Source organism: Theropithecus gelada, chromosome 10 (genome assembly GCF_003255815.1).
Source record: "Theropithecus gelada isolate Dixy chromosome 10, Tgel_1.0, whole genome shotgun sequence".
NCBI lineage: Eukaryota > Metazoa > Chordata > Mammalia > Primates > Cercopithecidae > Theropithecus > Theropithecus gelada.
Genome location: NC_037678.1, coordinates 70348623 through 70359639, shown reverse-complemented (window position 1 = coordinate 70359639; position 11017 = coordinate 70348623). Strand labels below are relative to the sequence as shown.

The window sequence follows — 11017 nt, the reverse complement described above, 5'->3', positions numbered from 1 at the left end:
AAAAAAAAAAAAAAAAAAAAAAAAAAAAAAAATTAAATGTGGGCAAGGTGCGGTGGTGCACACCTATAATCCCAGCACTTTTGGAGGCTGAGGTGGGCTACTTGCCTGAGCTCAGGAGTTCAAGACCAGCCTGGCAACATAATGAAACCCTTTCTCTACTAAAATACAAAAAAATTAGCTGAGCATGGTGGCATGTGCCTATAGTCTCAGCTACTCCAGGGGCTGAGGTACGAGAATCGCTTGAACCTGGGAGACAAAGGTTGCAGTGAACTGAGATTGCGCCACTTTACTCCAGCCTGGGTGACAGAGCGAGACTCTGTCTCCAGAAAAACTAATTAATTAATTAAATGTGTGTGTCGGTCAGTCCTCTTTGTAGGTATGTACATCTAGAAAAAGATCAGGACAAAATATACCAAAATAATAATAGTTATCTCTGGATAGTGAAATTGTGGGTGATTATGTTTTTTACATTTTCTTTTTGTTGTTGTTTTTTGAGACAGAGTATTGCTCTGTGGCCCAGGTTGGAGTGCAGTGGTGCAATCTTGGCTCAGTGAAACCTCTGCCTCCCAGGTTCAAGTGCATTTCATGCCTCAGCCTCCCAAGTAGCTGGGATTACAGGTGCAGGTCAACCACATATGGCTAATTTTAATATTTTTAGTAGAGACAGGGTTTCACCATGTTTATCAGGCTGTTCTCGAACTCCTGACCTCAGGTGATCTGCCTGCCTCAGCCTCCCAAAGCACTGGGATTACAGGTGTAAGCCACTGGGCCCAACCTGTTTTTTACATTTTCTAATGAGTAAATAGGATCATTATAACCAGAAGAAAGCCAAATATGTGTTATAAAAAATAGTTTCTGAAATGTCAAAATAAAGAGAAAATTTTAGCTCCCCAAAATATTGTTTTTTCTAAGGAGTCTATTTTCATTATTATCTCTCTCTTTTTTTTTTTTTTTTTTGAGACAGAGTTTTTCTCTTTGGCCCAGGCTCACTTGGCGCTCTTTGGCGTGATCTCGGCTCACTGCAACTTCTGCCCCCCGGATTCAAGCAATTCTCCTGCCTCAGCCTCCTGAGTAGCTGGGATTATAGGTACCCGCCACCATGCCCAGCTAAGTTTTATATTTTTAGTAGAGACGGGGTTTTGCCATGTTGGCCAGGCTGGTCTCGAACTCCTGACCTCAGGCGATCCACTGCCTCGGCCTCCCAAAGTGCTAGGATTACAGGCGTGAGCCACTGTGCCCGGCCTATATCTCTTTTTATATCTTTTGAGTAAACAGTGAGTCAGCCTGTTTCCCACAGTACCCTCTACCTCTGTGCTGTTTGCTCTGTGTCCCTTCCATGTTCATTTCCTTTTGGCATTGTTTTGTCCTGAGGCTTTAGAAGAGTAAAGGCAGAGATGTAATGGGAGACAATCATCACCATAGAGAGACACCACTAGTGGGTTCCAGTTTCCTTGTTTGATGTGTTTCCTGGGCACTTGTCAGGCAGAGACTGTTTGTAGGAATGGTCTTCATTCTCAGTGCTCTCAGGGGCTGAAATCCACTCAGTCCTGCTTTTTATCCTGGTCAGTTAGAATGGGAAATTTTCCGGCTTGGACAACAAGCCATGGGATTGGAGTAAGGCAGTTTAATTTATTCTGTTTTTGGCATTTTGGAGGTTAATGACCTTCGTTAGCACCACCAGTGGCCCTCTAAAAGATACTTCAGGTAGCAAATGTGCACTCCAGTATAGCCCAGGCATCACCTCCCTCTTGAGCCTGTTCACATCCTGCCCCTTCCCAGGCAGAAGTGACCTCTCCATATTTCTAAGACAGACCGCTGTCAGTACCTATTATACCTAACGGGGCTGCACCATTACCCTTTGTTTCAGGCAGGAACCAGATGTCATTTGTGTCTGTATCTCAGCTCTTTGTATGATGTTAGGCCCATAGTACCTGCTGAGTAAATGTTTGCTGTGTGCCTTGACTCTTACCTAATTATTCACCATGCATGAGACCAGATAGCTGACACTTCATATGTATTCTTTGTCTGTTTTCACCTGTTATGTGTGCTCTTACAGGCATCTGATTATAGAAAACTTTATCCCTCTGGAAGAAAAAAGTAAAATTATGAATAGAGCCTTCTTTGATGAAGAGGAAGATCATTGGAAACTACATCCTATAACCAGACTGGAGTAAGTCACTATTAACTTTAAGTATATTTTCAAGTATGAGGGGAAAAGAATGAGTGATAACAAGACCCCTCCAGTCAACAAAGGGGTTTGATAAGAACACAGTTTGGCTTGTTTAAACTCAAAACCCACTGCATTTCTGATTTTGTAGCTGCCATAGATCCACCAGGTAAAAGTTTGATGATGAGTGTGGTTTTAGGAATTAGGAGACTTTGTCACTAGTGAGTGAGCAAGTGACCTTTCCAAAGTTCCTGCATTTCTGTTTCTCCAGCTGTGAAGTGAACTATGCTAGGTCACAGGAGGGGCAATTCAGAGCTGTTGTCTTTGTGTGTCATTCTGACCCACAGTATTGAGAAGGATTCTCACTCTAAGTCTGGGTCCTGCTGGAAAGATTGGAGACACCTGGCAGGGATGCAGAGGTGGGGGGTATTGACAGCTATGCTTTGTGAATGCCGTCTAAGAACTGGGCGATGATTAAAATTCCTTCTGGCTTAAAAGATGCATGATGCTCTGAATCAGAAAGCAGCTCAAGCAGAAAACAGAAGCAGTTCTCGTCCCACTTATGTCAGCCCGCAGTCCAGGGAGATGCTTGCTTCAGATTCTATCAGAGTCTTCGAGTGCTGGTTCCTCAGGACTCCAGCCAGGGCTTTAACACTGCAGTTCATTTCCAGGAACCAGCAGATGATGAAGCGGCCAGTCTCAGCCGTGGGATATAAGAGACCATTGAGCCAGCACGCGAGAATGTCCATGATGATTCGTCCAGAGGCCCGATACAGGGTGAGAAGATCCTTTTGTAACAAATAATAAATAAGCCAAGCACAGTGACTCACACCTGTAACCCCAGCAGTTTGGGAGGCCGAGGTGGACAGATTGGTGGATCCCAGGAGTTTGAGACCAGCCTGGACAATGTGGCGAAACCCTAACTCTGCTAAAAATACAAAAATTAGCCAGATGTGGTGGTGTGTGCCTGTAGTCCCCGCTACTTGGGAGGCTGAGGTGGGAGGATTACCTGAGCCCAGGAGGCAGAGGCTGCATTGAGCTAAGATCATGCCACTGCACTCTAGCCCGGGTGACAGAGTGAGACCCTGTCGCAAAAAATAAATAAGTAAATATAATAAAAATAATAACGAATAGGCCGAGCACAGTGGCTCACGCCTGTAATCCCAGCTCTTTGGGAGGCTGAGGTGGGTGGATCACCTGAGGTCAGGAGTTTGAGACCAGCCTGGCCAACATGGTGAAACCCCATCTCTACTAAAAACACAAAAATTAGCTGGGCATGGTGGCAGGCACCTGTAATCCCAGCAACTTGAGAGGCTGAGGCAGGAGAATCACTTGAACCCAGGAGGCAGGAGGCGGAGGTTGCAGTGAGCCAAGATTGTGCCACTGCACTCCAGCCTGGCTGGCAGAACGAGACTCCGTCTCCAAAAAAAAAGTACTAGAGAAAGAGTCCAAACATCCTGTGTGTCATGGCCAGTAAATATTAACAATGAGCTTCAAAATGGCTCTGTGGGAAGACTGGAGAGAACACAGATATGTAGTGACAGGAGATGGACCTGTCGTAAAGAACTTCAGGTACTTTCATCTCACAAAATGTGTGTCAGCCATGTAGTCATTTAAAGGGACATCGAGGACTATTTTATGACCCCAAAATAGAAAAATAGAAGCTCTGCCATGAGAGCCTCTACTTTTTAGTTAAATTAAATTAATTAATTTATTTTGAGATGGAATCTCACTGTGTCGCCCAGGCTGGAGTGCAGTGGTGTAATCTATGCTCACTGCAATGCCCGTCTCCTGGGTTCAAGCAATTCTGGTGGTTCAGCCTCCCTAGTAGCTGGGACTACAGGCACATGCCAAAACACCCAGCCAAGTTTTGTATTTTTAGTAGAGATGGGGTTTCACCATGTTGGCCAGGCTGGTCTTGAATGCCTGACCTCAGATGATCCACCCGCCTTGGCCTCCCAAAGTACTGGGATTACAGGCGTGTGCCAGCCAACACGCCCAGCTAATTTTTGTATTTTTAGTAGAGACGGGGTTTCACCATGTTGGCCAGGCTGCTCTCGAACTCCTGACCGCAGGTGATCCACCTGCCTTGGCCTCCCAAAGTGCTGGGATTACAGGCGTGAGCCACCGCGCAGGCCTTTTTTTTTTTTTTTTTTTTGGAGGCAGGATCTTACTGTGTCACCCAAGCTGGAGTACTGTAGCACAATCATAGTTCACTGTATCCTCAAACTCCTGGGCTCAAGTGATCCTCCTGCCTTGGCCTCCCGAAGCACGGAGATGACCATGTCCAGCTGAGCACTTGCTGTGTGCTGGGCATTGTACTCAGCACTTGACTGCTTTCTCTAATTAAGCTTCCCCATCTCCTCTATGCAGTCAGTCCTGTTGCTTAAAGGTCAGGGAGTGTGGCAAGTGGCTGAACTAGGATACACAACGTATTAAGTTATAGAGTAATTTGTAACAGAAGTATATATGTGAATATAAAATTTGGTGTAAAATATATCGAAATGTAAACTGTTTTTCTCTGGTTGGTGGGAGCACACTCAATATTTTTTTCTTTTTGCTCATCTGTATTTTATAACTATCAATTTATAACTATCAATAGGGAACTTGTATTATTTTTTATTTTTTATTTATTTTTTTTTTTGAGACGGAGTCTCGCTGTGCTCCCAGGCTGGAGTGCAGTGGCGTGATCTCGGCTCACTGCAAGCTCCGCCTCCCGGGTTCACGCCATTCTCCCACCTCAGCCTCCCAAGTAGCTGAGACTACAGGCGCCCGCCACCACGCCCGGCTAGTTTTTTGTATTTTTAGTAGAGACAGGGTTTCACCATGTTAGCCAGGATAGTCTCGATCTCCTGACCTCGTGATCCACTCGCCTCGGCCTCCCAAAGTGCTGGGATTACAGGCTTGAGCCACCGCGCCCGGCCGGGAACTTGTATTATTTTTATAGTGAAAGATTTTCACTTGAAATATTTTAAATGTTTCTGAATCTCTCTTGGCAGCCAGAGCCAAACAGAAGATTACGATTAGTTAGCTCTTTGGGTGCCATTCTTCCCGGCTTTGAGTTCTTTAAAAGAAAGAAAGCAAAAGCAATAAATTAGGTGGGGTTAGCATTGTAAAACTGCATCACTTCTTTTAGGCAGGCACTTTCTTGGTAGGCCCTGAATAACAAGCAGTTTGCACGTCTGTTCTTGGAGGGGCCCTCGATTGCTTGTACTGCCTGTGTCCAGTTGGAGGCTAACCTAGCTGGTGATGGCTCTGCTTCTGCAGGCAGAAAACATTGTGCTGTTAGAGCTGGACATGCCTAGCCGGACCACCAGAGACTATGAGGGTCCAGCCATTGCCCCCAAGGTTCAGGCTGCATTGGATGCGGCTCTGCAGGATGAAGATGAGATACAGGTGGATGCATCATCCTTTGAAAGCACTGCAAATAAGAAATCCAAGGCCAGGTGAGTGGCTTTGTTGATGTGTGTTTAAACAGAACATGTTTGAATAAGGACAAACCAAAGCAAGAATGCTTGTTTATCATGGAATACTTTGCAGAACACACTAGAAAATGTTGCCATATTACTCCTATGTTTACTTATTTATTCTACAAATATTTATAGTTGAGACACTATGCCAGGTATACTGAATACCAGAATACCTAATGTCCCCAGTCCCTTACTATAAGGTGAATGTATTCTGGTGAAAGAGCAGTCAGTTTTTCAGTTCTCACGAGGTGTCCGGTAGTTCTAAGTGCTTTACAAACATTATCTTAATGATTTCCTGTAAAAACTTATAAAGTAAATTTTATAATCAGTCCCATTTTATAGACAGGAAAACTGAAACGTAGAGAATTTGAGAAAGTAGCCATCTCCAAGGAAACCCAGCAAGTAAGGGCGAAAGCGATAATTCAAAAATAGGTAATCCAGATCCATAACCCAGGCTCTGGGCCTCCATGCTAAGTTTATCTCACCCATTTGGTGCAAAAGTAGTAATTCTGTCTTATTACATTCTGGATTAGAAGTTTTAGGAAAACAATTGGGTGCAGAACCAAAATGGAAGAAGTTCTACCTGCAAACTTAATTTTTGTTACCAATCAAGCTTTGGTTTTAAAGGAAGAACAACTGCTAAGCATCAGAATCTCTTCTCTCATATTCCACACCTCTGTTCTGAGGCCATTTTGGCCATGCCCCAAGGTTCAGGCTGTGCCAGTCTAGTGGTTTTACAGTTGAACATATCATTTTTAGGCCATTGAAGAATGGCCTGAAATGAAATGTTAATGACTGCCGGGCGCGGTGGCTCAAGCCTGTAATCCCAGCACTTTGGGAGGCCGAGACGGGTGGATCACGAGGTCAGGAGATCGAGACCATCCTGGCTAACACAATGAAACCCCGTCTCTACTAAAAATACAAAAAAATTAGCCGGGCGTGGTGGCGGCGCCTGTAGTCCCAGCTACTTGGGAGGCTGAGGCAGGAGAATGGCGGGAACCCGGGAGGCGGAGCTTGCAGTGAGCCAAGATCGCGCCACTGCACTCCAGCCTGGGCGACAGAGCGAGACTCCGCCTCAAAAAAAAAAAAAAAAGAAAAAAAAAAGAAATGTTAATGACATCTGATGTGTCAGGGACAGAGATGGGGACATGTAATATAAACATGTGTTTGACTTTTGCAGGCCTAAAAGTGGAAGGAAGTCAGGATCCTCCTCCTCTTCCTCAGGAACCCCTGCATCTCAGCTTTATCCACAGTCTCGGGGGCTGGTTCCAAAGTAAAGCCAGCTCCTCCTCTCCCAGGGCGGAAACAGCATTTGCCTTCTGAGAGAAGAGACTAGCAAAAAGCTGCAGAGAGGACTCGGCCCAAACTCAGAACCGTTCCCCTGAGGAGAAGCGATGGCCTCTTTGCAGATCAACCAGCTTAATCTGGTCAAACGTGCTGTTCCTAATCTGGCACTCAGCCCCTCTGGGAAACATCTTTTAATTAGCATCTCAGAAATGCATGGGTAAGGTAAAGTGCTATAGTCCAAGTGGAAAGCAAGAGAATGACCAGTGACCTTGCTTCCTTCCACCTTGCCTTCTTCTCCCCCTTCCCTTGCCCTCCGTTTCTCTCCTCTCTCCTTTTCCGGCCTGTTCTTTACATGGGGCTCCCTTCTTGTTGAACAATAGGGCAGAATCAGGAGTCCCCTTAGCAGGACCACATCTTCGGAGCCTCGGGATAAAATGACAGTGAGATTGAAAAGTGAAAAGCCTAGAACTTGACTAGGTGCCTGTTCTTGTAGGGAGAAATGAGAAATCGCATTTGAATCCAGTACCCCAGGTGGGCACCATCAGCCGTCTTGCCTCCATGCACCTCAGTAAGAAGTGGATCTGCCTTTGGGGCCTGCCCAGTGAGGAGATCTCTTCCAGTTTCTGCTTCTGAAGGATTCAATGTTGGGAGCAATAGAAATAACATTCCCTTTGCCTCCTCGGAGTATTTAGGGAAATAGCTTCTTTAAAACCTCAAAACCGTGACCATCCTGTCGAAGACCTAAGTCTGTAAGCTGGTGCCATGTCCATACACCATATCACTTTACTCTTCATTTGTCACCATTTTTTCCCATGCACGCGTACTCTGAGCATCCTTGTGTGGGCCCATCCTCTGTGTCCAGAGCATGCTGTGCAGTGGGCCTGTTTAGTGTGAGAAAGGAGGCTTGCTCTGCCTTCTCTGATGGGCTGGAGTTGAGGGAAGGAGCTGTATAGTGGCACTTTTGAATTCCCCGTTTTGTTCCATATTGGTATAGAGAGCAGAAGAGTAGCTAGGCAGATGCAGAGATGGAGACATGAGACTCAGTGCAGTGGGTAGGGAAGACATAACAGATGGAAGCAAAGGAATCCTGCCTGCCTTCAGCAGAGAATTCACCGAATCCTAGAACTGTGGCTCCCTCCAGGCAGAGCCTAAGATGTTGGTGAAGAGTAGCTGCGTGATTGAATAGGCTCAAAGGAGAGTTCAGAATTCCCGTTTACATATTACTAGTTTGGTTTGTAAGTTTTAGTTCCTTGTATTATTGAGATTCAGAGCTTCATTTTATGTTGGTCATTAGGTGAATATTACTCATTTTTCCCCAAGAGAAGCTCGTAAGTGTGTGTGGGTGTGAGAGCACGATGGTGCCTGTGGTCTGTGAATGTGTCCATGTGTGTCTGTAAGAGAGACAGAGACCAAGAACTTGCCCAATTTTAGAAATACACTAATGTGCAGTTGTTGCCTTTTGTCTGTCTGTATTAAAGGTCCATTGAATGACTAATCCAGGCTGGAAGCACTCCCATGTGGGTGTCTGAGTCCACGAGCCAAGCCTGAGGGGACAGTATGAGTCTCCAGGTCTGCCACACTGGTGCACCTTGCTGGCACGGTGCTTCAGGAAGGTGGCGACTCAGGTGGGCCTTGAGTTATATTTTAACTCAGCTGCTCAGTTCCCAGGGCACATTTCTGGATCAGAACCCGTGGGAAATAGGAGGTACTAAGTGCAATGTCTTAGCATTCTGCAAGATGGAGATCTGTTGTCCAGCGGCTTATCTCCTTTTTAGTAACCCTTCTTTCTGAACCCAGGGCCCTTTTCAGCCTTCCCTCATCTTTTCTTGAGATCAAACCTTGCTTCTTTCTTATTTACTAAGAATTTGCCTGTTTGAATAAGAACAAAACGCTAAGGTGGGTAGCCTATGCTGGTTGTCTGCTGGTTACACGTGTCTCTCACACCACATTTCCTCAAAGCTAATCTGAATTCTGTAGGCTAAAAATATTCATGTAGCAAATCTGAGAATTGAAAACTGCAGATAACCGGCCGGGTGTGGTGGCTCACGCCTGTAATCCTAGCACTTTGGGAGGCCGAGGTGGGTGGATCACCTGCAGTTAGGACTTCAAGACCAGCCTGGCCAACGTGGTGAAACCCCATCTCTACTAAAAATACAAAAATTTGCCAGGTGTGGTGGTGCATGCCTCTAGTCCTAGCTACTCGGGAGGCTGAGGCAAGAGAATCACTTGAACCTGGGAGGTGGAGGTTGCAGTGAGTCGAGATCACACCACTGCACTCCAACCTGGGCAACAGTGAGACTCTGCCTCAAAAAAAAAAAAAAAAGAAAGAAAGAAAGAGAAAGAAAACTGCAGATAACCCTATACGTTAATACTGGTATCTCGAGGTGACTCTTCTGACCAAGGGTGGTTAAGTGACACACATAGAACTTTTCTAAGAGAAGACAGACAAGTTGACAGGCCTGTCTTGTACCCAGCTGTGTTTATGTGGTGGTCTGTGGAAACAAAAGAAAAGAAGACTTAGTTGGAAATGAAGCTGTCCCTTTCCAAGCAGTCTCTGGTGCTTTTCTTCTCTAAAAATGGATCCGATAAATATTTGAATAGAGCAGATTGTAGAATGTTGTGCTGCCACCAGAAAGCTGCTGCTTTGGGTTCTGCATTGAGCCAAATATGTAGAGGACCTACCAAGCCCACTGAGGGACCAGGTTTTCATGTCTCTAGTCGTACCTAGAATGTTCTGAGCCATCTAAGGGCCTTTATGCCAGAAGCAGCTAGCAAAGCCAGAAAGCAAGTCTAACAGGATCTAAGATGGCCATCAGGAGAAGGAGTTTGAGACTGTGTGTGCAACCCCCAATAGACCCCCTTTTATTCTGATCTGGAGAATGTATCTGGCTTCGTATTTTAAAGTCACATGTCTCTCAGACCCCTGGATTCAGAACCCAAGGCCACAAATCATAGGCATGAAGCACTTTCTTAAGACTGACCTAACGCTGGATTATTTCCCGTCTAATGCCTGCATGCTGCTTGAATTGCTCCACCCACACCTCCATGACCAAGGGCGCCAGAGTGCTGCAGTTCGGGCGTGGGCCGCTCTCTGCTTTTCCTGTCTGACTCTGACAAGTCCTCCCTCACTGAATGTAGAATCGTTGCCAAGTTTCTGAGAAGTGTCGATTCCCTGTTAACGTGGATATCAGTTTTGCCTCACATTTCCCACTTGAGGTTGAGGCGTACTGGAGACAACACCTCAGACCATCTGAACCCCATCAGTGGACGAAAATGGGGCTGTTAATATACTCTAAAAGCCATACTAAAAATGCTCTGAGGGAACTGGCTAAGAATAGTGGGCCTGGTGATTGTCTATCACGCAAGGCTTTGTTTTGTGCTGTTCAGAAATCTGTCACCTTTCTGCCTGCCCTTGTTGCCTGAATGAAATGCTTCTGGGGTTATTTATGAAGGAGTGATCCTGGGGCCGGCAGGAAGCAGTGGGCTTTATGGCTCCTTGAAGTTATTACTGATCTCGACCTTCTCTTTGGCTACCTTTAGACAAAGAATATGCCAATCAATACTTGGGGCTCTAAGTTTTACAATTGATATTTATTTGTATCATCTCTTTGTCTAGGAATGTAAAAGTGATTCTAAACTAAGATGTGTAATAAAAATCAATCAGATTTATTGTACCTACAAAAAGGTGTCCTCATAAATGACTAAGGCTTTTGAAAATGACATGCCCGTGGCTGACATCCTGCCATTTTCAATAGACATTTTAATTGAGTGGGAGTGGGAAAATGAAGATTGAGTGGGGATGCTGGCATTATTTAATATAGCAACAAGGAGCAGGGTGTGGTGGCTCACGCCTGTAATCCCAGCACTTTGGGAGTCTGAGCCTGGTGGATCACTTGACGTCAGGAGTTGGAGACCAGCCTGGCCAACATGGTGAAACCCTGTCTGTACTAAAAATACAAAAAATGAGTGGGACATGGTGGTGTGCGCCTGTCACCCCAGCTACTCGGGAGACTGAGGCAGGAGAATTGCTTGAGGCGGAGATTGCAGTGGGCCAAGATTGCACCACTGCACTTCAGGCTGGGCGACAGAGCAA

At 45.7% G+C, this 11017-nt stretch overlaps 1 protein-coding gene across 1 annotated transcript in view; it reads left to right on the top strand.

Annotated features, from left to right (window-relative positions):
• Positions 1-10608, top strand: part of KIF3B (kinesin family member 3B) — a 54827-nt gene extending 44219 nt beyond the window's left edge. Inside the window, exons 6-9 of the mRNA XM_025398451.1 lie at positions 2057-2170; positions 2839-2944; positions 5435-5613; positions 6818-10608. Of these exons, the coding sequence (XP_025254236.1) occupies positions 2057-2170; positions 2839-2944; positions 5435-5613; positions 6818-6914 (496 nt within the window). The 3' untranslated portion in view covers positions 6915-10608. The remainder of the gene's footprint in view (positions 1-2056; positions 2171-2838; positions 2945-5434; positions 5614-6817) is intronic.
• Positions 10609-11017: the final 409 nt, after the last annotated feature.